General features: G+C 48.5%; 1 protein-coding gene across 3 annotated transcripts in view; it reads right to left on the reverse strand.

Moving 5' to 3' along the window:
• The window catches only part of CRYBG2 (crystallin beta-gamma domain containing 2), a 723,752-nt gene that overhangs the window by 77,859 nt on the left and 618,039 nt on the right, over positions 1-27,854 (reverse strand). For 2 of the 3 annotated variants that reach the window (XM_069622850.1, XM_069622849.1), the window contains exons 14-16: positions 10,573-10,699; positions 5,425-5,457; positions 4,800-4,912 (exon numbers count right to left, since the gene is read on the reverse strand). In XM_069622850.1, the coding sequence (XP_069478951.1) occupies positions 4,800-4,912; positions 5,425-5,457; positions 10,573-10,699 (273 nt within the window). Of the gene's footprint in view, positions 1-4,799; positions 4,913-5,424; positions 5,458-10,572; positions 10,700-18,463; positions 18,751-27,854 lie in introns of those variants that run through there. The other variant, XM_069622851.1, reaches the window with a different exon arrangement.

The following is a 27,854-nucleotide window of genomic DNA, read 5'->3' on the forward strand; positions in this document are numbered from 1 at the left end:
ACTCTTTGGCAAATCATTGAGAATCACATTTGCATGTCAGCATCTCACAGATACTCTTTGGCAAATCATTGAGAATCACATTTGAATGTCATCATCTCACATATACTCTTTGGCAAATCATTGAGAATCACATTTGCATGTCAGCATCTCACAGATACTCTTTGGCAAATCAGTGAGAATCACATTTGCATGTCAGCATCTCACAGATACTCTGGCAAATCATTGAGAATCACATTTGCATGTCAGCATCTCACAGATACTCTTTGGCAAATCATTGAGAATCACATTTTCATGTCAGCATCTCACAGATACTCTTTGGCAAATCATTGAGAATCACATTTGCATGTCATCATCTCTCAGATACTCTTTGGCAAATCATTGAGAATCACATTTGCATGTCAGCATCTCACAGATACTCTTTGGCAAATCATTGAGAATCACATTTGCATGTCAGCATCTCACAGATACTCTTTGGCTAATCATTGAGAATCACATTTGCATGTCAGCATCTCACAGATACTCTTTGGCAAATCATTGAGAATCACATATGCATGTCAGCATCTCACAGATACTCTTTGGCAAATCATTGAGAATCGCATCTGCATGTCAGCATCTCACAGATACTCTTTGGCAAATCATTGAGAATCGCATCTGCATGTCAGCATCTCACAGATGCTCTTTGGCAAATCATTGAGAATCGCATTTGCATGTCAGCATCTCACAGATACTCTTTGGCAAATCATCGAGAATCGCATTTGCATGTCAGCATCTCTGAGATACTCTTTGGCAAATCATCGACAATCACATTTGCATATCAGCATCTCACAGATACTCTTTGGCAAATCATCGAGAATCACATTTGCATGTCAGCAAATCATTGACAATCATATCTGCATGTCAGCATCTCACAGATGCTTTTTGGCAAATCATTGACAATCACATTTGCATGTCAGCATCTCACAGATACTCTTTGGCAAATCATTGACAATCACATTTGCATGTCAGCATCTCACAGATACTCTTTGGCAAATCATTGACAATCACATTTGCATATCAGCATCTCTGAGATACTCTTTGGCAAATCATTGACAATCACATTTGCATGTCATCATCTCTGAGATACTCTTTGGCAAATCATTGAGAATCACATTTCATGTCAGCATCTCTGAGATACTCTTTGGCAAATCATTGAGAATCATATCTGCATGTCAGCATCTCACAGATACTCTTTGGCAAATCATTGACAATCACATTTGCATGTCAGCATCTCACAGATACTCTTTGGCAAATCATTGAGAATCACATTTGCATGTCAGCATCTCACAGATACTCTTTGGCAAATCATTGAGAATCACATATGCATGTCAGCATCTCACAGATACTCTTTGGCAAATCATTGACAATCACATTTGCATGTCAGCATCTCACAGATACTCTTTGGCAAATCATTGAGAATCACATTTGCATGTCAGCATCTCTGAGATACTCTTTGGCAAATCATTGACAATCATATCTGCATGTCAGCATCTCACAGATACTCTTTGGCAAATCATTGACAATCACATTTGCATATCAGCATCTCACAGATACTCTTTGGCAAATCATTGAGAATCACATTTGCATGTCAGCATCTCAGAGGTGCTCTGCGCATCCCTAGACTTGCTCCAGTTTTAACCCTTTGTGTATCAGGTAGCCGGTGCAAATCATACATGCTAACGGACATCGCTGATTGTCCAGTGCAAATCTATTCCAGGCCTTATGACTTTAAAGCCACAAATCCTTCAGAATGGTGGCTATAGCCAGGGGCTGACCGGTCTCGGCGAACCCCAGGTAGAGGTTACATCAGAGGGGCTTCCACCAGTGAAAATAAAGACCACCACTCAGAACATCTAAGCGACTAGACAGCCCCCACTCACTTTAGAGGGTAGCACTAATTGCTCTTTAGTGTTACACTACCCATGCAGCCCCAATAGAATTTTCTAGGAGAATCTCTCCCTCCAGTGGCACTACAGACCCATACATTTAGGGCACCCCACCATATGTACCAGTTTGCCGCCCTCTGCATGGTATGCCATTGGGGCTCTCCCGTCCCACTATCTGTTGGTGGTAGGTGGTTCCTGGCAAGTGGAGGTCTCCAAGGTCTACCCACACTCTCAGGGGTCTTCCACTGTAGGGTGAGAAGAGGAAAACCTGGATTTGTACATGCCAAGGGACCAGAATGCACTATCTCTCTAGCTCCCCTAACTTTGGAAAATAATCATTGGTGCTTTAATGGCACATCACAGATGGCGTCAGCAAGGGCATGACCTCCGCAGGCAATACAGCTACATGTGCTCTTGCAGGAATGCAATCTCGAGGCAAAGTCAATTTTTCCGAAAAGGCGTAGGTGAATGCATGTCCCACCCTCCTTTCAGTGGAAGGGTCCTCAATAAAGCCTGGTGACCACAGTCCAAGGGATCCCGGAAGAGCTGTATACCCCATCTCTAGTAACCCCTGCACGTCAATGTGACAGCGAAATGAATCATCGGGGGATACCAGGCGGTCTTGCATATAATGACAACTCAGAGCATAACACTGAACATCCACCTCACCTAATACTATTGCCTGTTCGTAGAACTCTGTAGCTGGCAGAGAGTACAGATCAATCAGCTGGTAGTCCAAGAATGGCTTGGCATGCATGGCCATGTCCTGCCATGCACTGTTAAGCGTTGCCTTGTCCTGACATTCTATGCCATAAAGCTGCCATATCCTGCATCTCTCCACTACATGACATTTCCTGCCATCCCCCATCCCATACCCTCCAACACCCTGCCATGCCTCATCAAGCAGGGACTTAACCTTCCTTGCTATGCCATGCTCTGTGTTGCTCTGCCACGCCTTGACACACCTTGCTATGCCTCACCAAACTTTACCATCCCCTTTGCTACCTGCTGTTTCCTAACATGTCCTGTCATGATCTAGTCTCCCCTTCCACACCACTATCGCGAGCACCACCATCACTGCCATTCTATGCAGCACCTTGCCATTCTATGCCATGGTCAAAGATCTGCTATACGTTGCCACACCCCTCCATCCTCTGCTATATCCTCTCTTGTCTGCCATGCATTGTGATGCCAAGCTACGTCCCGCCATATCTTGCAATATCCTACCATGATTCTTCATACCCTACGAGATTCTGCCATACTCGGTTATGCGCAGCCATATCCTGCAATACTGCAACATATCCTGCTCTGCTGAATCCCTCCTGCCGCTGCTTATTACCTAGTTATCAGCAGCATCTGTGCAGTGCACCCAATCACGTTTAAGACTGTCATGACCCGTAAGGCAGTGCATAATAATTACTTGAATGACATTCTTGTTAACACATGATGTTTGTCCATTGTAGGTCTGTCTTGAAAGAGTGAATGCTCTCTCTTGCCAGTCCTTATGCTAACATGAATGAAATGGGGCAGGCAGGGACATTAGCAACGCTAGCATGTTACCATGCCATCCAAAAATGTGATAGCCACTCTGCTGAGGGCGAACACAGATTAAATAGCCTGTTCTGTAGGAAGGTACCCACCGGGCAGGGTCTGCAATCACGTTTTAGCTCACTGCACCTGCCCAGAGGTGAAACATCTATTTGCATATTAGTCTTGTCCCGCCCACAAGGACGGACCAGAACCAAAATGCTTATCACTCTGATAGCTGACTCGTTAGGTCTTGAGCATGTACTCTTTGTTTTTGCTTGTATTTGTACCCTGCGTTAATGAGGCAAATAGTCCATTGTGGAGGATGTCTATAGCGTTTGCCAGCATACACCTTGTAAGCAGGCCCTGGCATGTGTTTATGTCGTGGCCCCTCAATACGATTTAGTACCTGAAAGTCATATGATGAAAGTGCTTCAATAGTTAAATGTAATTTAGGATGCTTAACAATAGCTGAACATCAAAATATTACAACTCTTGTAAAACAACCCTCCAACTTCACACCTTTAAACATAGCAGCAAACAAATAACAGTGCTTGCACTACCCCTCTCCCCATACACAATCTTACAAAACCGATGCACAAAAAACAGTTAATGGCTTTTCACATTTTTTATTTAATGCTGAAATTGACCTTTAAAACGGTTGGTAAACAAAGCTTTACAGCGGACTTTAAGTGGGCCAGGGCTAGCGTGGCTCAGCCCTGGCAGTCTCAAAATATTGACATTGAGCAATGGCTCTGCCACGGTTCCCCGGACTGACTTCCCCAGCCAGATTAATTCCCTGCAGCAATGAAAATCAGTGTCAATGACCTATTTTGAGTTGATGTCCTATTTTATGTTTGAATACATTCACTTTGGTCAATATTTGTGCACACATTAAATATATTTTAATACACCTTTTAAAGTAACATGTACTCCTTTCCATTACACATTTGAACACTTGATTGTTCTGTTGGATCACACCTTTAGTTACATAGGCCCCACCTCTTTTAAAGGTTTATTAACTACTTGGGAAATCAAGCTGCGCAAGACACTTTTTAGGACCCGCCCCTAAATATTGCATCATGATGTGTTAGAGACCCCTCCCTCCCTCGATTTCTTATCCCACTTGAAGCACCGGCTTTACGAATGATACATTTGTCGTGCATAGTGGGATGCAGACTTCTACATGCAAGGGAGGGGTACATGAACCCAGTGTGCACGCACCAATCTATCTACAGGCAGGGAGTTTCTATTGGTCAGGCAGGCCCACGTGACCTTGCAGCAACAGGCACGGGTATCTGTTTACTGCTGATGCCCAGTGGTCTGGCTGCTTTAAGTGGCACCACTCACCTGCCACCATGAACTCTGCAAGACTTGGGGTTGAACCCCTCCGGGAGAGTGCCCTTTTCATCCTCATAGATCAAGTCATCGCCACAGAAGCCGGGCTCAGAAAACAGCTGGATCTGTTGGGAGAAGAAGGAGAGATTTTAGTGTGGGGGGCATTAGATCTAAAAATGGCAGAGGACAGGACGTTTAAGGTGATTCCCTTAAGCGGAGACTAGGGAAAAGATGGTAGTGGTGTACCCATGGGTGTAATTTTAGGGGGCGACGGGGTTGTTTGTCCCCCCAACTTTCATGGCACACCATTTTGTCCCCATTCATTTGTCTGGGGCACTTTTTCATCAGATGTCATGCCCCCCCAACATTTTCAGCAAGGTTACTCCACTGGGTGAATCCATGGACCTTTGCGAGTGGGGGGTGAAGAGAGGCAGTAGGAAAGATTCCCTTGAGATGGAGGGGCAGCAGAAGGGACATTAAAGAACATCTCAGATGGTGTCCAGGGAGAGAGGTATTAGAAAGTCCCCCTGGAGGGCCATGACAGAGGAAGAGGGGTGGCCACCTGGATGGTGACAAGCTTTGAGTTGAGAATCATGGACACGGGGGTGCGGGAAGATAAAAGCAACCCTTACTGTACCTTTGAATCATAGTGCAGATTAGATTCACCGACCTGAAAAAGACAAAAGCAGATGGGATTGGACATTTGCAGTTCGTCCGCAATACTGCATATAAGCACCCAGTCAAGGACATTGCAAGACCAGCCTTCACACCCCACATGCACCCAATCAGCATCAAATCATTACACAACAGCAAGACTGGCCTTCACACCCCACATGCACCCAATCAGCATCAAATCATTACACAACAGCAAGACCAGTCTTCACGCCCCACATGCACCCAATCAGCATCAAATCATTACACAACAGCAAGACCAGCCTTCACACCCCACATGTACCTAATCAGCATCAAATCATTACACAACAGCAAGACCAGCCTTCACGCCCGACAGTCACCCAATCAGCATCAAATCATTACACCACAGCAAGACCAGCCTTCACGCCCCACATGCACCCAATCAGCATCAAATCATTACACAACAGCAAGACCAGCCTTCACGCCCCACATGCACCCAATCAGCATCAAATCATTACACAACAGCAAGACCAGCCTTCACGCCCCACATGCACCCAATCAGCATCAAATCATTACACCACAGCAAGACCAGCCTTCACACCCCACATGCACCCAATCAGCATCAAATCATTACACAGCAGCAAGACCAGCCTTCACACCCCACATGCACCCAATCAGCATCAAATCATTACACCACAGCAAGACCAGCCTTCACACCCCACATGCGCCCAATCAGCATCAAATCATTACACCACAGCAAGACCAGCCTTCACACCCCACATGCACCCAATCACCAATCAGCATCAAATCATTAGCAGTAAGTGCTCACACTAGCACACTGAAAGCATGCAGATAACAGACTAGTTTCCATTATTGCACCCTGAAAAAAACCACACATTTCACTCACTTTCACCCATCATGGCAGCTTTCAGGCACCCAATCAACGGCCTAAAAGTGCACCCTCGATACCAAATGAACGCACACCCAATTCCATGCAAGCACCCTCCCACCAAACATCAAACACCCACCCTAGGACCATAGGACAACACTTTCGAGTGTCACCCTGATATCTTGGCAGTCTCCCAGCTTCATAAACACACACCAGAAACCTTACAAGCATCGAGCAGGCAACTGACAAGCACACGCTTTATGGCCATATAAGCACACTTCTTACTATTCCCGTAGCACCCTGAAAGAATACTGGCACCCATCAATCACCTGTCCACCCACTACAAAACCTCCCTCTCCAGCTCCTCACAAGTAACAAACAACCAATAATGGGTCATTTATAACACGCTTCATACCCAGAGATTTATAAGCGCGGACCTGGGGATCGAACCTGTGCCGCTCCACGTCGTATTACTTCCAAGACAAGCACGTTGTCCCTGAGCTATCCTCCCGAGACATTTGGCACCCTAAATGTACACACACCAGTACTCCATAGAAATCTTCAAGAGTGCTGGCAAGCATTCTCCAAACTGCTATACAGGCACCACCTGTATCACTGTTGCACGTTCTGTATGCTCACAAGGCCTAGTAGGTCCGCCTGTATCTTTAATGGTTTAATTTGTCTTCACTTCCATGTGCCCTCCATGTTGTCCAGTGGGCACTTTGAAACACAATTTACTTGATGCACCTTACAAATGAACAATAAAATAAAATTGTCCCTCAATGCTACGAGCACCCACTTTACCAGTGTATAGACATCCTGGCACTCAGGCTAGTACCTTAAAGGAACTCAGATTGCAATCCCCCAAGCATCCACTCCAGCACCCTGCACATGAAAGTCATAATGCCTCTTCCTGTATCGCCACACACTCACCTAAGCACTTGGCAAGCACCCTAAAATCACCCTGCCTCATACAGATCTCAGCATTTCTCTCCAAGACAGACCAAGCACGCTACAATCTCCCTCATCAGCATATGGACAAGCGATCCCAATCACGCCCTAAGCTCACTCACCCTCTCGGTGTCACAGGGCGCCCCAGCACTGTAAACGCATCCACACCAAAACACCCCACAGCAAAGATTCCCGCTTAAGCACTAACACTTGTTCCATCATCCTTTACGTATTGTCTCCAATTCAATACCCAGCAAGCACAATGGAGTCACTTATTCCAAGAGTAATCGTTAACTTCATAGAATGAAAGAGAGGTCAGAGAAAACAAAGTCGTCTAAACTGTATTAACACATGGAGATTGTTATTAGCCTCCTCTCAGCCAATCAGGATGTCTAGCGTGCAGTTAATAACTACTGGTACTGACTGCATAGGAAAACAACACGACAAATTCAAGGCAAGATTGTTTTCAACAGTGCACGTCCTTTCTGGGAGGACATATTTTCATTTTGTGTGTGCAACATGCTATTTAACACACAAATGTGAAAGATAAAACATTGGAAAATGATTTGCTTTCTTATAGGGAAACCATGTATGTTTACATGACACCTAATGCATGGTCTTGTTAAACATGTTCCAGTTCAACCAAGTTACAAATAAAATGCTTAGTTTATGAAGACAACCATGCTATTAAAATACTAGCAAATGAAAACACATTTAATTTACTAACTCACTCTATTTACTCTATTCACTATTAAAGTAACATTTGCTTCTTCACCACCAAAACTCAGAAACATGTATTGCTACTACCAACATGTGCTAATAGCCATATAGACCCCCGGGTGGGGTAATTGTCCACTTGAGGAAGTAAACAAACAGAACACCCCCACTCTCCTTGAGGAGGTAAACAAGCAGAACACTCTTGTGAAGGAAGTAGAAAAACAGAACACTACTATGGGAGATAAGAGCCCACTCCCCTGGAAGAGGTAGAGCAGAACACTGTTCTGGAGGAAGTACACGCAAAGAACATTCCCATGTAAGAGTTTCATATACACAACTCTCCACTGGTGTATGTAAACAAGCAGAACAATCCCCTGATGGAAGTAAACAAATAAAACACCAGAAAGATGTAAATAAACATAACACTCCACTGGAGAAATTAAACTAAGACCACTCCCCTGGAGACGGTAAACCAAGGCCACTCCCCTGGAGAAGGTAAAGCAGTAAACTCCCCTGGAGGAGGTAAACTAACAGAACACTCCCTTGAAGGAAGAATAGAGCACTCCCCTGAAGGAAGTAAAAACAGAACACTCGCCTGGAGGCATAACTGAACACTCCCCTGGAGGAAGTAAACAAACAAAACACTCCTGTGGAGGAGGTAACTGGACAGACATCTCCCCTGGAGGAAGTAAACGAATATGACACTCCCTGGGAGGAAGAACAGTACACTCTCCTGGAGGAAGTAAACTTAAGAGGACACTCCCCTGGAGGAAGAAAACAAACAAAACACTCACATGGAGAAGGTAAAGCACAACACTCCCATGGAGGAGTTAAACTAAGAGAACCCTACAATGGGGGAGAACAGAACACTCCCCTGTAGGAAGTAAATAAACAAAACACTCTATTTTAGGAGATAAACTAACAGAACACTCCACTGGAGGTAGTAAACTAACGAGGTAGTAAACTAACAGCCCATTCGCCTGGAGGAATAACAGAACACTCCCCTGTAGGAAGTAAACAAACAAAACACTTCTGTGGAGGAGGTAAATGAACAGAACACTCGACTGGAGGTAGTAAACTAACAGAACATTCCATTGGAGGAAGAACAATACACTCTCCTGGAGGAAGTAAACTAATAGAACACTCCCTTGGAGGAAGACTAGAACACTCCAGTAAACGTAACAGAACACTTGCCTGAAGGAATAACAGAACATTCCCCTGGAGGAAGTAGACAAACAACACACTCCTGTGGAGGAGGTAAATGAACAGACTGCTCCCCTGAAAGAAGTAAACTAATAGGATACTCCCTTGGAGGAAGAACAATACACCCTCCTGGAGGAAGTGAACTAATAGAACACTCCCTTGGAGGAAGAATAGAACACTTCAGTAAACTTAACAGAACAATCGCCTGGAGGAATAACAGAACGCTCCCCTGGAGGAACTAAACAAACAACACTACATTGAAGGAGGTAAATGAACAGACCACTCCCCTGAAGGAAGTAAACTAATAGGACACTCCCTTGGAGGAAGAACAATAAACTCTCATGGAAGAAGTAAACTAATAGAACACTCCCTTGTAGGAAGAATAGAACACTCCAGTAAACTTAACAGAACACTGGCCTGGAGGAATAACAGAACACTCCCCTGAATGAAGAACAGGACACACATGTGGAGAAAGTAAACTTAAGAGAACACTCGTATGCAGGAAGAAAAGAACCAGAAACTAACGTGGAGAAAGTAAATTAAAACACTTCCCTGGAGGAGTTAAACTAGGGGAACACTCTCCTGGGGGAGGTAAACAAACAAAACACTCCTCTGGAGGAGATGCAGTAACAGAACACTTGCCTGGAGGAATAACAGAACATTCCCCTGGAAGAAGTAAACATACAGAATACTCCCATGAATGAGGTAAATGAACAGACCACTCCACTGAAGGAAGTAAACTAATAGAACACTCCCCTGGATGAAGAATAGGACACTCAAATGGAGGAAGTAAACTTAAGGGAACACTCCCCTGGAGGAAGAAAACAAACAGAACACTCCCGTGGAGAAGGTAAAGCAGAACACTCCTGTGAAGGAGTGACACTAAGAGAACACTACCATTGGGGAGAACAGAACAGTCTGTTGTAGGAAGTAAGCATAACAAACACTCCCCTGGAGGACATAAACCACCTGAACACTGCACTGGAGGTAGTAAACTAAGAGAACACTCCCTTGAAAGAAGTAAGCTGAACAGAAGATTCCCCTGGAGGAAGTACAGAAACAGAGCACTCATCTGGAGGAGGTAAAGAAACGTAAGACTACCCTTGAGGAAGTAAAAAAGCAGAACACTCCCTGGAAGTGTTGTAGATGCAGAATCGTCACCTAGAGGAGGTGCATATACACAACTCACCTCTTGAGGAGGAACCCATACAGAACTACATCTGTTGGAGGAACATACACAGATTCCCAAAATGGGAGGATAAAATAGTCAACTTTCTCATGAAGGTGGTACATATAAAGGACTTTTCTCTAGAGCGGATACATTTTCAGGTTGTCCTCCTGCAGGAGATACGCATGTAGCAACACACCCAGACGAAGGTACAGTGCTCTTACCTGGAGGACAGGTTGAAGGGAGGATATCTTGCTGTTGCTTGCACCCCAATCCTGACAGCAGTGATACGTCCCTTTCTCCAGGATATACTGCGTACCAGAGAAGTCCACGTTTTCATAGGCTACCCACCTGTTGGATGACAAGGAGCATCTTTTACCAGTGTATATGGGATTCTGACTCCACACATAGCCTCTACAAACTAGTATTTATATGTATCATTCATTTGTCACCACTACAAGACGTCTTGACATGCAGGTTCCAGTTGGAGCTTCTAGTAATGCCTTACTTTCTCAGCCTTTCTCACAACCTTGTGACCACTTACAAAGCACTCGGAGCCTCACAATATGTGTCTGGTGAAGAGTCTCAGCCAAAGTCAATGCACAAAACTTTGTTATGAATTACAACTTCAAGTTTGCCTCTCTGCCCTCAGTACAAGAGCACACTTTTCTGTTTAGAGAGAGACTCTGGCACACCCTGCAATTGACACTGTGGGGTCGCAACTAGTCTTGCCTTACCCTAGAACAGTTTCTGATCATAGCTCCTGATCATATTCTCCAGAGCAGCTGTCTGTGACCTTTGGTTTTCCAGATGTTGTGGACTACAACTACCATCAGCTCTAGCCAGCCTAGTGAAGGGAGACATAGTCCAAAACATCTGGAGAGCATATAGGTTGCAAACCTCCGCTCTATAGCCACAAATATTCTTTGTGACCACTCAAAGCTGAATGTTGTAATTAAACACAAAATTGTTGGCAGCAACATCTGCAAGCTCAACCACTATGCAAGACGTGATTTCAGCTGATAACAACAATCTGTTTATCAGTCACCACTCACTCTTTACAAGACTATAAACCCATGCTTACTTGCGGGGACCGGACAATATACATTTTTCTGTAACTGAGGTGGCCATCTTAGAATGGTAAACGAGATTGTTGTTACCATTGCTCTGTGTGGGTATACTTATCTCTTGCAATTTTCTGATGTAGTCAATTGAAATTGTGAACTCTAGTTAATTGTCATCATTCTTAAGTACCCCACATGAGCAATTGCATCATGATTCAACTAGGGGAGTGGGAGGATCATCTGTGTTTAGGCGATGGACTTTATGCAATGCGAATGATTAAAAGAAAGCAGACCAGACCGGGTGATTATGCTGAATTTTAACACTGATGGGTGAGCAGAGGAATTTACGTTTTTGTTCTACCTAGTGATTAAACAGGTAACGGTTCCATTCACTAGGAGGTGAAATGTAGTTGTACCAAATTTTCAGTAGGTTCACTTGAGATCCACAACAGATTCCCCCAATACATTATTGCAGACATAGTTCAGCTGGTGCCCTTGGGAGAAGCGAACATTATTTGCAAACTGGGAACAGAACATCTTGTTGAACTTGAGATCAATCCAGCCTAACCATCTCAATCCTCTTCCTCTAATGCTGATGCCCGGTGCAGGATGACGGCTTTGGAAAAAACGGCCTGTGGGAAAAAATCATAGATATGTAAAAGTAGGTGTGCAGCAGCTACGTGATTCCACCAGGGGAGTGGCAGGATCATCTGTGTTTGGGTGATGGACTTCATGCTCTGCCGAAAGGGTCAGGGCTACTGCCGCTCTAGTGTCCGAAAGAAGTAGTGCCATTGATTAAAAGAAGGAGCACCAGACAGAGTGCTTATGCTGAATCTTAACACAGATGAGTGGGCAGATGTATTACCATGCCTAGTGATTAAACAGGTAGACGTTCCATTCACTAGGAGGTAGTCCACAACACTGCCAGTCGGTTTCCCTTTAAGATTGCCCCAATAAAGTATTGCTGATATATTCCATCTGGTGCCCTTGGCAGTCGTGAACACATGTGTTTAGCAAATTGGGATTGGAACACCTTGTTGAACTTGAGGTCAATCAGCCCTACCATCTCAATCCTCTTACAACTGCAAACATGTTATTGGTGATATGTGGATTCACAGTTTGTATTTGACTCAAGTTGCTTGCCATAGGTTTATGAATAGGTAGATTGGCACTAATCATACATTTTTACAAAGGGTAATGGTTCTTAATAAATAATCCAGTGGATACTACTTTGTCAACACAAAGCCCTATATCAGGGGCAGTTGTCTTCTTACTAGCATCTACCATCTGGACCTGCCTCTAGAATAATAAAAATCAGTCTTAAGAGTTTACTATATTCTGATAATACTACTCTTCTTCACTTACACCATAACACCTGTGGGTCCGCAATGCCGGTTCCTTGCCTTAGCAAACTCTGCATAGGCAACTGATATTGAAATGTACATTCCTTAAATGAGAAAGAGCAGCATTCGGCAAACCTAAATGCCGGTCTAGAAATTAGCGTCTCTGGAAGAAGCAACAATGGGAGTACGCATCTTAATGTTCTACGTCTAACATTCTAGAATAATTTATGTTAGGTTGATTTTGGTAGCCAGAATGAGATCGAATTAAGAGCTAAAACACCCTTAAGTGCTTTGAGCTCCTTTACGGGGGTTTCTTCATTCAACCTACCAGATGAGCATAAGCTCACCCTGTCCGATGAGTATCAGAAGTCAACGCTATGCCCATTCTGGTGTAGGGTTATAAAATGTTGGATACATTTTTGGAAGATGGGAGCATAAAATGTTATCAAGCAGAGCCTACTTTTGGCAGGTTGTGTTTGGGTTTACTGAATTGTGCCCTAGCGTCCGCAATACGATAAGACTTGAGGTAGACACAGACATTGGCTTTGAGGGCAATCATTCTTTTCACTTTATTAGTATGCTCGCCCTATTTGCATAGAAATGCATAGAGTTCAGCATTTAAGGGGTTAAGGTTCAAGCAACTTGTAATGCAAAAGTCCTATGATGCCGTGAAAAATGATGCTCTACGCGCCAGCCATAAAGATTGAGAGCAGAAGTGTGAATCGAGCATCAACCCGTAAAGTAGGGAATTAAAGAGAGAGCTATGGTTTAGCAGAACATCCCCATCCTGAGGAAAAATCACTTAAATAATGAGAAATTAACGGGATCATTTATATCATGGGAATTTTTCTGCCTATGCTCATGATTTATGGGAGGATAATTCGGGAGTTAAGAGCTCACCTCAGACACAAGTTCGAATTCGACTCAGCCCTTCTACCTTCCGATGTTGATAAATAACAATAATTTGTCATTTACATAGTCCTTTTATCCACAGTGCTTAACATAGTATTTTTTATATTCAATTATTATGACAAAGTCAAAATTGGTACTCACTTTATAGGGACCCCCGCTCCTGCTTTCCCTCTTTCTTTGAGTTCCTGTGAGGCTAAAACACTTTGGCCCTCATTACGACCCTGGCGGAAATCGAAAAACGATGGCGGAAATGCAATACCGCCATCGAATAGCGCACGGTGCGACTATGACCCGTCACCGCAAAGTACGAAGCCATTAGCGACACCGTAGTGAACGCCAACGCTAACTGCACCAAGCACGCGCGCGCGCGCCATGCCAAACCGCAAACACCACCATGGTGCAACGGTACGCCAATTCCGACCCTAGCGGACATGTACCTAACGCCATCAGGCATGGCGTAATGTACCATTCCGCCATGGCGAGAAGTACGGCATCGCGAATCAACCGTAAACGGCCCCACTGAGTGCCTGTACACCGCTCCCTGCCTACAAAGTACAACTCCCCGTAGGTGCAATGAAGCCACAATGCAACCATTGAAATGTACAAGTCACCCATGCATGCCAACGAACAAAAGAAACACAAGAGGGGCCAATGGGAGCTGCAGGGCACAGATGGCACGAATACAGAAGCCATCCCAATGGACATGACCACAGTCCCCCACCAAGAAACGCACGCAAACACAGGCACCTGTGACCAGCAATATTCCGAAAATCACATCATTCCACCAGTCCACCTGGCTGACCGGCATCTGTTACACAAAACCCAATCCCCCGCCCCTGAGCATGACAACATTCAAACTGTCATATTGGCAGCCCCCATCCCTGACCTCACTGGGCTTCGTAGGCAAACGCGCACAGCACAGTACCACGCTACTAAACCCCGAAGCTGGAACCCAATGCAGATCTCCTCACAATACATCGCCCCCCAAATAGGCATATGCCACATCACTTGCAAAGAAAAACGCTACACGGGCCAAATCAGAATAGAAATTTTATGCACATCAAAATCACCAAGGCCATACAGCCATCAGGCCATGAACTCCAAAACACTAATCACCATTGTGGGCTGCTTCCGCAAGAAATGACCAGCCACTACCTGTGTGTCGCCCTGTTCCCCCATGGTACACAGAGCCACATTCACGTACGAAAAGGCAACATGGAAGCGCACAGAACCGCAGGGCCGTCCCAATGGGGAGGCACTAGTCCAGCTGAAAGGCCGAAATGTTGCTCCGAGCCACCAGTACTGCGTAAGGGCATGTGGCCCATTGGCGATCGTCCCATAAGATCGTAATGCTGCTCCACTGATTAACACGAAGCAGCAGGTGTCGGGAGTAAAATCCATCTGCAGGAGTGGCATACAGATGGCAGTGGCAAAAGGGGAGGAGATACCTGTCAACCAAAAGAAAAGAAAAAGAACAGAATGGCCATCAGAACTACATTCCAACAACTCACTTCAATGATCACACGAAATCCACAGCCATATGCATGCTAGCCCACTCCAAAGGATCATCACCACCCCAAAACCACTTGCGACTCATAACCATCTATATCGAGGTGCAAACACCATCACAAACGAGTGTCTGAGGGCGCCTCGAGACAGGGAGGGCTCAACAAGGCCAGATGGACGATGGTCCCACTATGGCAGCCCTGCATCACATAGCGTAGGGGAGGCGGATAGATCCCAAGAAGCCCTGTACATGGCAAACTCTGTATCAAATCACCTGCCCATGCATCCATCCATCATTCCCTCATCCCGGGATCAAAATGCCTGAATAATTACTCACATAACATTAGAAACATCCATTGAGTCTGTGCGTTATGCAGCCTGCTAAATCCACAGTGCCCCAGCCCGTAATTCCAGTGTTGTGAAGTAACATGTATTTTGGAACGGACGGCCTCATCGCCCACGTAGCTATTGCGCATCCCAAACTATTCATATCAATCATTGCTCCCTCGCCATGGGCCCTGTCTCAAGGACATAGAACAATAGAACGTTACATTTGCAGTCAGACCTGTGGGCATCTCCTCGCCGCTAGCTGGAAACCGAAAGCGCCGCCCTTCGAATTCCTCATTTGCAACATCACGTCGAAAAGGCATCTGTGGCCGTTTGAAATCACTAATTATTCCATCGAGTGCGGCTGTGTGTGAAAATGGCAACTGCCTTCACCCACGAATGGGACGCCCCGCCCGTCGTTGCAACTCGGTACAGTGATGCATGAGGGCCCACCGTTACTCGAGTACTACGTTCCACTGACCCCTCACAAGTCTGTTCGCGACTGCACAGATAGTATGTGAAACAATGGGACCACAGCAGAATGAACATATCAACCAATCTTACACGGCCATCGGGTACAAATACATGATTGCAATAGCAAGATACAATTCCCCGAATTGCAGCGTTGTGCGCGGGACGTGCTCGGCCAAAGGGGAGAGCAGTTTGCACAGGTGGAATCAATCACCACAGGTGGAGGCCATACAGCCTGAAAACACATAAATTGCACAGCCAGTCTCCTCCCACAACCACACCGAAATGCTACCGGCAGGACTCGCGATGTTGGCCCTGGGGGACCTGATAGCACTGCAAGTGCTCCGACTCCAAGAAGTAGACGAACACCAACTACAACCAGCCGCACGGAGGAGACGCAGGAGGAGGAGGAGGCTAAGGCAGGGCCAGCAAGGCCCACCAGCACAGCCACTACCACCACGCAGGCAGCCCGCAATCCCACGCCTCCGAGCACATCCGTTCAACCTCACTGATGAGCAGATCCACACCCTCTACCGTCTGGACCGGGACACCATAGCCGCCATTGTGGACATGACACAGGCTGACCTTGTCAGCATGATAGATAGCCCAACCGCCATCCCACCCCTACTGAAGGTGGTGTCTGTACTACACTTCCTGGCCACAGGCACCTACCAGCACACAGTCGGACAGTTGCATGGCATTTCTCAGCCACTGTTCTCACGGACACTATTGCAAGTGCTCGATGCCCTCCTGAAGCACGCAGACGACTACATCTCTCTACCACGCTCGGAGCAGGAAATAACCAACACAAAAGTGGGATTCCATGCACTTGCCGGCATACCGGGTTGCATTGGTGCCATCGACTGCACCCATGTTGAATTGGTCGTCCCACATGCCATGGAGGCCCAGTACCGCAACCGAAAACAATTTCATTCCCTGAATGTACAGATGGTGTGTGACTCCAACAGGATCATTACACATTGTTGTGCCCGATTCCCTGGATCAACCCATGATTCTATGGTCTTGAGGAACTCTACAATACCACGCTACATGGAGCGACACGCAGGGAACAGATCCTGGCTACTCGGTGAGTCTCATTACATGCATGATGATGTGGGGTATGTGAATTGGCAATGACCTGCCAGGAAGGGGGGGGGGTGTGCGTACGTATCAATGGCATTCCACATCATACGTTTCTCGTCCACATACAGGTGATGCTGGATATCCACTGAAGAGATGGCTCCTCACACCAGTCCGGAACCCACGGGACCAGCATGAGGAGGACTACAACCATGCCCACTCACGTACCCGTGTAGTCATTGAACAGGCATTCGGCCTACTGAAGACCCGTTTCCGCTGCCTCAGCAGGTCTGGCGGGGCACTCCTGTACCGCCATGAGAAGGTTGCAAAGATGGTGATGGCATGTGTCATGCTCCACAACATGTGCGTACGTAGAAATGTGCCCATGCCCCCTGACGCAGAACTGCAAGCACCTGATGATGGTCATGATGAGGGTGGGGATGTGGCAGCACCTCATGGAGTCTGCGAGGCACCGGAGGCCCGTGACATTCGTCAGCATCTCATTGATGTATGCTTCTAGCACTCACGCCTGGTGGCTGATACATGGACACGGGACTCGTGGCACTGCGTGTGTCTGGGACATGCACAATATGGACTGTACGCCTATGATGGCCTAGTACACAAAGATCAATGTCCACACTTCTCATTGGTTGATCGTGCACTTTTTATGGCATATGTGATATCATGTTGAACACCCTATCGACCCGCCACCCAAGTGAGCCCAACACACCCCCTCCACCCTCCTACCTCCCCCCCGAACACCAGTGTCCAAAGATGCTCATTGTCAGTGGGCTGTCGCTATTGCATGCCCCCTCTGCGGGTATCAGGGGCACCCCTGCCTGTGGAGCGCATGTTCCTTCCAGATCTACGTTGGGGGCTGCCCTGGACGGAACTTGCAACGGATGATGTGTCTGCCTGCTCACGTCCACATGCATGTCCCTAAGGGTTTGCGAGAGCTCAGTGAGCACACGGCGCACTGCGGCAAGTTCGGCACATACGTCTTTGGACGTCGCATGCAGTTCCCCCCTCAGGCTCTCGGTGCTTCTCTCAATTTGTGCCCTTAGCGTCTCTGTACCTCTCTCCATTTCTGCCCTAAGTGTCTCAGTTGATGTTTCTATGTCTGCCTTAGTGCCCCCACATTCATCGGCATGGTCCTTGAGGAGTGTGGCCAGTTGCTGCTGTTGTTCGATCAACTGGTCGAGGGACTGTTGCCTCTGCTGGGCCATGGCCATTTGCGGGGGTGTCACAGAGGGGCTGTTGTCCTCATGTTGCCTTGCCACAGGGCTTGTGGGGGATGGCCAGTCGTCGTCTTGTGGGTGCCCCTGCGTGGTATCCTCATGTTGTACGGGATGGGACAGACAGGGGGATTGGGACAGGTCATGGATGGATCTGACTTCGGCATCCCCGTTTTCTGTGTCCGAGCATGCTGCCATCAATGGGGTGTCACCTATGGTGCTGCTGCCACCAGAGGCAGTGCCTTCTGTGGCATCCATTGGGGGGACCTGTGGTGGTGGTGTTGTGGGCATGCTGGCTGCTGGGGTGCCTGTTGATGTTCCCTCCTCTGTGCTGCCACCTGATTTGTGCTGCTGCCGTGTCTTGATGCGTGCAGCTGAGGTGGAGGGTCTCTGGCCGTTGGTCTTGGCCCTCTTTGCAGGTGTGCTGGTAGGGGTGTCCTGTAGCTCGTCGTTTGGATCGGACCCTGTGGTGGAGTAAAGGAGGGCGAGGGTTATTGATGGGTCTGTGGGAATTGGAATGGCATTGTATCACATGCTTTGGGGTGGTACCTGAGGGTGATTTGGGTCGGGGTCTTGGAGGTGCTTTGATTTGTGTGTGGAGTGAGGGTGCAGTTGTTTGGCAGCCTGCAGTTAGGGTGTGCCTGCTGCACGTGTAGTGCGTGTATTAGGGGGTTTTAATTATTTATGTATTTATTGTGGGTTTTGACGTGCGCTTTCAGGCCGATGTGTGTGGACGTTCTCCTGGACATGTGTTTCTGTTGCACTATGTGGACGCATGGTACTTCACATGGATGGACTGTGTGGATTTGGCATTGTTTTATCTGGCCCACCTACCTGAATCTTCGGATGTCTGCACTCCTTTCTCCATCCCTCCGACTCCCTCTATGCTCTCCATTCCGATGGTGGAGGCACAGATTTCTTCCCAGGGGGTCAACTTGATGGGTGATTCAGGACCTCCCCCGGTGGCTGTGGCAATGTTGCGGTTGGCAGAGAGTATGCTGCGGACGCGTATCCGCAGGTCGTCCCATCGCTTGCGGCATTGCTGTGGGGTGCGGGGTGCGGTCCCCACCGCACTTACCCGCTGTGCCACCAGAGCCCATATGGCCTTCTTGTTTGCAAGTGCCGTCCTGGTCATTTGCGTGGAGAAGACGACGGCAGCATTCTCCTGGAGGGTCTCTGTTAGCACGGTGAGTTCCTCACGGGAGAAGTGGACCTGCCGCTTGCGGTCGCACGCTTTCTTCGCTACTTTTCCCATTTTTCTTGGTTTCGCTAGGGTGGTTGACGGGTTGGGGTGTGTTTCAGGGTAGTGATTTTAGTGGTTGTGTGGTTTTAGTGTTTTTATAGGCGTACGCCGGGATGTTTCCCGTTCCGGGCCCATGTTTTAACTTCCGTTTCCGTATATTTCCGGGCACCGTACTTTCCGGTAGGCGCACACTGCGGTGACCGCTAAGAGGGGTGGCGGTATTGCACCTAGGGCGCCGTACGGCGGCGGTGTGGGCCGTTTTGGGGTCATTTCCGCCATCGCGGACTTTGCACTTCCGCCGTGGCGTGGTGCTCGTGCCCGATGGGTCGGAATGGGCCGCACTTTGCTTCTTCGTGCAATGGCGGAAACGCTATTTACGCTGTGGCGCTCCGGTCAGTCGCTTTCCGCCAGGGTCGTAATGAGGGCCTTTGTGTCATCTTCAACTCCACTCTCTGCTTCTCTCCTCACATCACAGACCTTGCCAAGAAGGCCCACTACCAGATGCACCTCCTCAAAGGTATTCTTCCTTTCCTCACTTTCCCACAGAAGCTCACTGTCTCCAGAGCCCTGGTTCTCTCTAGGCTGGACTACTGCAACAGCCTCTTTCTCAAACTGCCTTCCTCTACTCTCCACTCTCTGCAACTAATTCAGAACGGGACTGCAAGACTTATCCTTGGCCTCAAGCCCAGGGACCATATCTCTCCAGCCCTGAAATCTCTCCACTGGCTCCCGATGGCTGCAAGGATCATGTTCAAGACCCTCTGCATCGTCCACAAGGCCTTCTGGGGCCGAGGCCCGCACTACATCCAACTCTCTCTTCCGAAACACCTTCCTTCTCGAGCCATTCGCTCAGCCACCTCCAACTCTCTGAGTGTCAGACGCTTCTCCAGGAAAGAAGTGCGGTGTAGATCTCTCTCCTCTGCAGGTGCCTCCCTTTGGGGTGGCCTCCCTGCCGCTCTCAAACTTGAGCCGGACCACCTGAAGTTCCGGAAGCAGCTCAAGACCTTCCTTTTCGCTGCTTTCTCTCTCTCTCTCCCCTGCTGACCAACCTGTATGCTGTGCTGACTGGCTGCCTGGCTACCTTCAGAGTCTCACGGGTACCAGACCTCCCCTTGACCAGTAGCCCCTGCACTGCCTCCATGTTACCGCACACTTAGCGGCTGTATCTGGAACCCTTCAGTCCCTTGCCTTCTTGCACTTACCCAGAGCCGCGTTGCCCTGGCTGCGCTTGCTCAGAGCATTGCTGGCCTGATTGCACTCCCCCCTCGTTCCCCCTGGCACTTCCCCTCTCCCACCGCCCTGAACTTGCACGATCTGAATGACACAAGGCCTAGTAAGATATTTTGGGTTGTCCTCCCTCTGTATTCCCTCCCTTGTCTTGTCACACCTAGAAACACTTGTGTACAGGTGCGTTATAAATGACTTATCCTATCATATCATAGACCCGGGAAGGATGAAAGGCAGAGTCCAACTTGTCGGGATTTCAACCTGTGGATCACACACAGATCACAGCAGCGAGTGCTTAACCCACTGAGCTATCTTACCGGCTTGAGCACTTTTAAAATGATTAATAATAACACTTGTTATAATAGCCGAAAGGCCCGGCTTTCCCACAAGCAATTTTGCGAATAGTACTTTTCCTAAATGGGAAGTTTGCATTTTTTGCATGAAAGGTAGAGTGCAGCAGTGAAGTACACTGGGAAATATGATTAGTGCCAGAGGCGTGCAGCTTAGGAAGGAAGCGACCCAGGGCCACTTAGGCAGAAATAAGGAGGTCCATCTTCAGAATGAGGGAGTCTCGCCATCTTGAGTGAGTAGGTGGGGCGAGGGAGCACCAGGAGGTCGCCCCGGCACAAACAGAGAGAGAAGAACAGGGGGGAGGGGACGGAGGTTGCAGGAGTCTATCCCACTTTGTGGCTCAGATGGGGCAGGAGAGGGGAATTGCTAGCAGGACTCGGGAAACTGAAACCCACAGTGTGAAAGAAGAGTTCAGGAAAAGTGGTGTGCATCAATCCAACACAGAACCCTCACAATACTTAGAAACGAGAGGAATCCAGCATTATAAGAGCACACAATTATTATTATTTAGCTTTGAATTTGGAACAAATGTTAAAGGCACCCCTGAAAATTGCCCTTGAATCTAAAATGAGATGGTAATCGATGAGATTACACTTCCGCAGTTAGGACATGGTTGCCACACACGTGGCCTGACACGGCTAGCATGTCTTGACCAATTCTGCTCATGCAACATGCATAGCATTCAATCTATAAAGCATGAACCTTATTATCAGGACGTTTGATGAAACCTGTCGCAGTAAATGTAGTGTTGCGGAGTGAGACATCTGGACCTGAGTCTACGTGAGCTACGCTAGGCAGGGAAGCTTAACAAAGCATCCCATGTGTTCTAGCCTTTTATTACCTCCCAGGAACAATGTTGATGGTTTCCTTTAAGTGCATTTCCATTTTCTAAATATTTTGAGACAAATGCACTTGGCATGTCATTAACTATTTGTTATCATTATTATTATGATATGATCACTTATTGTGCTAAGATGTCAAGCTCATCTGTGGCTGGACTGTGAGGCAACCTTAGCAGTGATGGTGAACACATGCAACTGTTCTCAGAATAGGGGGTCGATCCATGGCATCGGCAGAGGTGTTGGATTCAGAGTACAGCCCCTAAGAGAGGTGGTCGATCCATGGCATCGGCCGAGGTGTTGGATTCACAGTACAGCCCCTAGGAGAGGTGGTCGATCCATGGCATCGGCTGAGGTGTTGGATTCACAGTACAGCCCATAGGAGAGGTGATCGATCCATGGTATTGGCAGAGGTGTTCGATTCACAGTACAGTCCCTAGGAGAGGTGGTCGATCCATGGCATCAGCAGAGGTGTTGGATCATAGTACAGCCCCTAGGAGAGGTGGTTGATCCATGGCATAGACATAGGTGTTGGATTCACAGTACAGCCCCTAGGAGAGGTGGACGACCCATGGCATCGGCAGAGGTGTTGGATTCACAGTACAGCCCCTAGGAGAGGTGGTCGATCCATGGCATCAGCAGAGGTGTTGGATTCGTAGTACAGCCCCTAGGAGAGGTGGTTGATCCATGGCATAGACATAGGTGTTGGATTCACAGTACAGCCCCTAGGAGAGGTGGACGACCCATGGCATCGGCAGAGGTGTTGGATTCACAGTACATCCCCTAGGAGAGGTAGTTGATCCATGGCATCGGCAGAGGTGATGGATTCATAGTACAGCCACTACAAGAGGTGGGCGATCAATAGCATCAGCAGAGGTGTTGGAGTCATAGTTCAGCTCCTAGGAGAGGTGGATGACCCACGGCATCGGCAGAGGTGTTAGATTCACAGTTCAGCCCCTAGAAGAGGTGGTCGGTCCATGGCATTGGCAGAGGTGTTGGATTCACAGTACATCCCCCAGGAGTGGTGGTCGATCCATGGCATCGGCAGATGTGTTGGATTCACAGTACAGCCCCTAGGAGAGGTGATCGATCCATGGCATCTGCAGAGGTGTTGGATTCACAGTACAGCCCCTAGGAGAGGTGGTCGATCCATGGCATCGGCCGAGGTGTTGGATTCACAGTACAGCCTCTAGGAGAGGTGGCTCATCCATGGCATCGGCAGAGGTGTTGGATTCACAAAACAGCCCCTAGGAGAGGTGGTCGATCCATGGCATCAGCAGAGGTGTTGGATTCGTAGTACAGCACCTAGGAGAGGTGGTTGATCCATGGCATAGACATAGGTGTTGGATTGACAGTACAGCCCCTAGGAGAGGTGGACAACCCATGGCATCGGCAGAGGTGTTGGATTCACAGTACAGCCCCTAGAAGAGGTGGTCGGTCCATGGCATCGGCAGAGGTTTTGGATTCACAGTACATCCCCTAGGAGAGGTGGTTGTTCCATGGCATCGGCAGATGTGTTGGATTCACAGTACAGCCCCTAGGAGAGGTGATCGATCCATGGCATTGGCAGAGGTGTTGGATTCACAGTACAGCCCCTAGGAGAGGTGGTCGATCCATGGAATCAGCAGAGGTGTTGGATTCGTAGTACAGCACCTAGGAGAGGTGGTTGATCCATGGCATTGACATAGGTGTTGGATTGACAGTACAGCCCCTAGGAGAGGTGGACGACCCACGGCATCGGCAGAGGTGTTAGATTCACAGTGCAGCCCCTAGAAGAGGTGGTCGGTCCATGGCATTGGCAGAGGTGTTGGATTCACAGTACATCCCCCAGGAGTGGTGGTCGATCCATGGCATCGGCAGATGTGTTGGATTCACAGTACAGCCCCTAGGAGAGGTGATCAATCCATGGCATCTGCAGAGGTGTTGGATTCACAGTACAGCCCCTAGGAGAGGTGGTCGATCCATGGCATCGGCCGAGGTGTTGGATTCAGAGTACAGCCCCCTAGGAGAGGTGGTCGATCCATGGCATCGGCCGAGGTGTTGGATTCACAGTACAGCCCCTAGGAGAGGTGGTCAATCCATGGCATCGGCCGAGGTGTTGGATTCACAGTACAGCCCCTAGGAGAGGTGATCAATACATGGTATTGGCAGATGTGTTGGATTCACAGTACAGCCTCTAGGAGAGGTGGCCCATCCATGGCATCGGCAGAGGTGTTGGATTCACAATACAGCCCCTAGGAGAGGTGGTCGGTCCATGGCATCAGCAGAGGTGTTGGATTTGTAGTACAGCACCTAGGAGAGGTGGTTGATCCATGGCATAGACATAGGTGTTGGATTGACAGTACAGCCCCTAGGAGAGGTGGACGACCCATGGCATCGGCAGAGGTGTTGGATTCACAGTACAGCCCCTAGAAGAGGTGGTCGATCCATGGCATCGGCAGATGTGTTGGATTCACAGTACAGCCTCTAGGAGAGGTGATCGATCCATGGCATTGGCAGAGGTGTTGGATTCACAGTACAGCCCCTAGGAGAGGTGGTCGATCCATGGCATCAGCAGAGGTGTTGGATCATAGTACAGCCCCTAGGAGAGGTGGTTGATCCATGGCATAGACATAGGTGTTGGATTCACAGTACAGCCCCTAGGAGAGGTGGACGACCCATGGCATCGGCAGAGGTATTGGATTCACAGTACAGCCCCTAGAAGAGGTGGTTGGTCCATGGCATCGGCAGAGGTGTTGGATTCACAGTAAATCCCCCAGGAGAGATGGTCGATCCATGGCATCGGCAGATGTGTTGGATTCACAGTACAGCCCCTAGGAGAGGTGATCGATCCATGGCATTGGCAGATGTGTTGGATTCACAGTACAGCCTCTAGGAGAGGTGGCCCATCCATGGCATTATAAGAGGGTTTGGATTCACAGTACAGCCCCTAGTAGAGGTGGTCGATGCATGGCATCAGCAGAGGTGTTGGATTCGTAGTACAGCCCCTAGGAGAGGTGGTTGATCCATGGCATAGACATAGGTGTTGGATTCACAGTACAGCCCCTAGGAGAGGTGGACGACCCATGGCATCGGCAGAGGTGTTCGATTCACAGTACATCCCCTAGGAGAGGGAGTTGATCCATGGCATCGGCAGAGGTGATGGATTCATAGTACAGCCACTACAATAGGTGGGCGATCCATAGCATCAGCAGAAGTGTTGGAGTCATAGTTCAGCTCCTAGGAGAGGTGGATGACCCATGGCATTGGCAGAGGTGTTAGATTCACAGTACAGCCCCTAGAAGAGGTGGTTGGTCCATGGCATTGGCAGAGATGTTGGATTCACAGTACATCCCCCAGGAGTGGTGGTCGATCCATGGCATCAGCAGATGTGTTGGATTCACAGTACAGCCCCTAGGAGAGGTGATCGATCCATGGCATCTGCAGAGGTGTTGGATTCACAGTACAGCCCCTAGGAGAGGTGGTCGATCCATGGCATCGGCCGAGGTGTTAGATTCAGAGTACAGCCGCTAGGAGAGGTGGTCGATCCATGGCATCGGCCGAGGTGTTGGATTCGCAGTACAGCCCCTAGGAGAGGTGGCCGATCCATGGCATCGGCTGAGGTGTTGGATTCACAGTACAGCCCCTAGGAGAGGTGATCGATCCATGGTATTGGCAGAGGTGTTGGATTTACAGTACAGCTTCTAGGAGAGGTGGCCCATCCATGCCATTGGCAGAGGTGTTGGATTCACAGTACAGCCCCTAGGAGAGGTGGTCGATCCATGGCATCGGCTGAGGTGTTGGATTCACAGTACAGCCCCTAGGAGAGGTGGTCGATCCATGGCATCGGCCGAGGTGTTGGATTCACAGTACAGCCCCTAGGAGAGGTGGTCGATCCATGGCATCGGCTGAGGTGTTGGATTCACAGTACAGCCCCTAGGAGAGGTGATCGATCCATGGTATTGGCAGAGGTGTTGGATTTACAGTACAGCTTCTAGGAGAGGTGGCCCATCCATGCCATTGGCAGAGGTGTTGGATTCACAGTACAGCCCCTAGGAGAGGTGGTTGATCCATGGCATAGACATAGGAGTTGGATTCATAGTACAGTCCCTAGGAGAGGTGGACGACCCATGGCATTGGCAAAGGTGTTGCATTCACAGTACAGCCCCTAGGAGAGGTGATCGATCCATGCCATTGGCAGAGGTGTTGGATTCACAGTACAGCCTCTAGGAGAGGTGGCCCATCCATGGCATCGGCAGACGTGTTGGATTTACAATACAGCCCCTAGGAGAGGTGGTCTATCCATGGCATCAGCAGAGATGTTGGATTCGTAGTACAGCACCTAGGAGAGGTGGTTGATCCATGGCATAGACATAGGTGTTGGATTCACAGTACAGCCCCTAGGAGAGGTGGACGACCCATGGCATCGGCAGAGGTGTTGGATTCACAGTACAGCCCCTAGAAGAGGTGGTCGGTCCATGGCATCGCCAGAGGTGTTGGATTCACAGTACATCCCCTAGGAGAGCTGGTCGATCCATGGTATTGGCAGATGTGTTGGATTCACAGTACAGCCCCTAGGAGAGGTGATGGATCCATGGCATTGGCAGAGGTGTTGGATTCAGAGTACAGCCTCTAGAAGTGGTGGCCCATCCATGGCATCAGCAGATGTTTTGGATTCATAGTACAGCCCCTAGGTGAGGTGGTTGATCCATGGCATAGACATAGGTGTTGGATTCACAGTACAGCCCCTAGGAGAGGTGGACGACCCATGGCATCGGCAGAGGTGTTGGATTCACAGTACAGCCCCTAGAAGAGGTGATCGATCCATGGCATTGGCAGATGTGTTGGATTCACAGTACAGCCTCTAGGAGAGGTGGCCCATCCATGGCATCGGTAGAGGTGTTGGATTCACAGTACAGCCCCTAGGAGAGGTGGTTGATCCATGGCATCGGCCGAGGTATTGGATTCACAGTACAGCCCCTAGGAGAGGTGGTCGATCCATGGCATCGGCCGAGGTGTTGGATTCACAGTACAGCCCCTAGGAGAGGTGATCGATCCATGGTATTGGCAGATGTGTTGGATTCACAGTACAGCCTCTAGGAGAGGTGGCCCATCCATGGCATTGGCAGAGGTGTTGGATTCACAGGACAGCCCCTAGGAGAGGTGGTCGATCCATGGCATCGGCCGAGGTATTGGATTCACAGTACAGCCCCTAGGAGAGGTGGTCGATTCATGGCATCGGCCGAGGTGTTAGATTCACAGTACAGCCCCTAGGAGAGGTGATCGATCCATGGTATTGGCAGAGGTGTTGGATTCACAGTACATCCCCTAGAAGAGGTTGTCGATCCATGGCATCGGCCGAGGTATTGGATTCACAGTACAGCCCCTAGGAGAGGTGATCGATCCATGGTATTGGCAGAGGTGTTGGATTCATAGTTCAGCCCCTAGGAGAGGTGGCCAATCCATGGCATCAGTAGAGGTGTTGGATTCATGAAACAGCTTCCAGGAGAAGTGATGGATGGAAGAGTCCCGCTGCAGAGCTGGTGGATGCATAGGGTAACTTTAAGCAGAAGTCACCTACAGAAGTGGGTGAATTGAAACTACCTTTGGCACAGGTGGTGAGGATGAAAACTCTATGGAATGGTCTAGGCCAAATGCAGGAGATGTTAACATTCGGGACGAATGAGCTGAGCCAACAAATTGTTGTAATAAGTTAATAGACTTGAAAATAGTTAGACGGTGCGGTTTGGGGGGTGGGGTGATCGTTACCAGTTTTCCACCACCCTTGCAACTAATTTAAAACTGCCACCGTGTTTTTAAAACTTTCACCCACTCATTAACACTTGTGAAGCTATAACTTTGCTTTCCTCCTTCGAGCACCTAACACATCACTCTGCACACTCAGGATACACACACGTCTCTCTTGACA

Source organism: Ambystoma mexicanum, chromosome 11 (assembly GCF_040938575.1).
Source record: "Ambystoma mexicanum isolate Mex_15411 chromosome 11, UKY_AmexF1_1, whole genome shotgun sequence".
Taxonomy (NCBI): Eukaryota; Metazoa; Chordata; class Amphibia; order Caudata; family Ambystomatidae; genus Ambystoma; species Ambystoma mexicanum.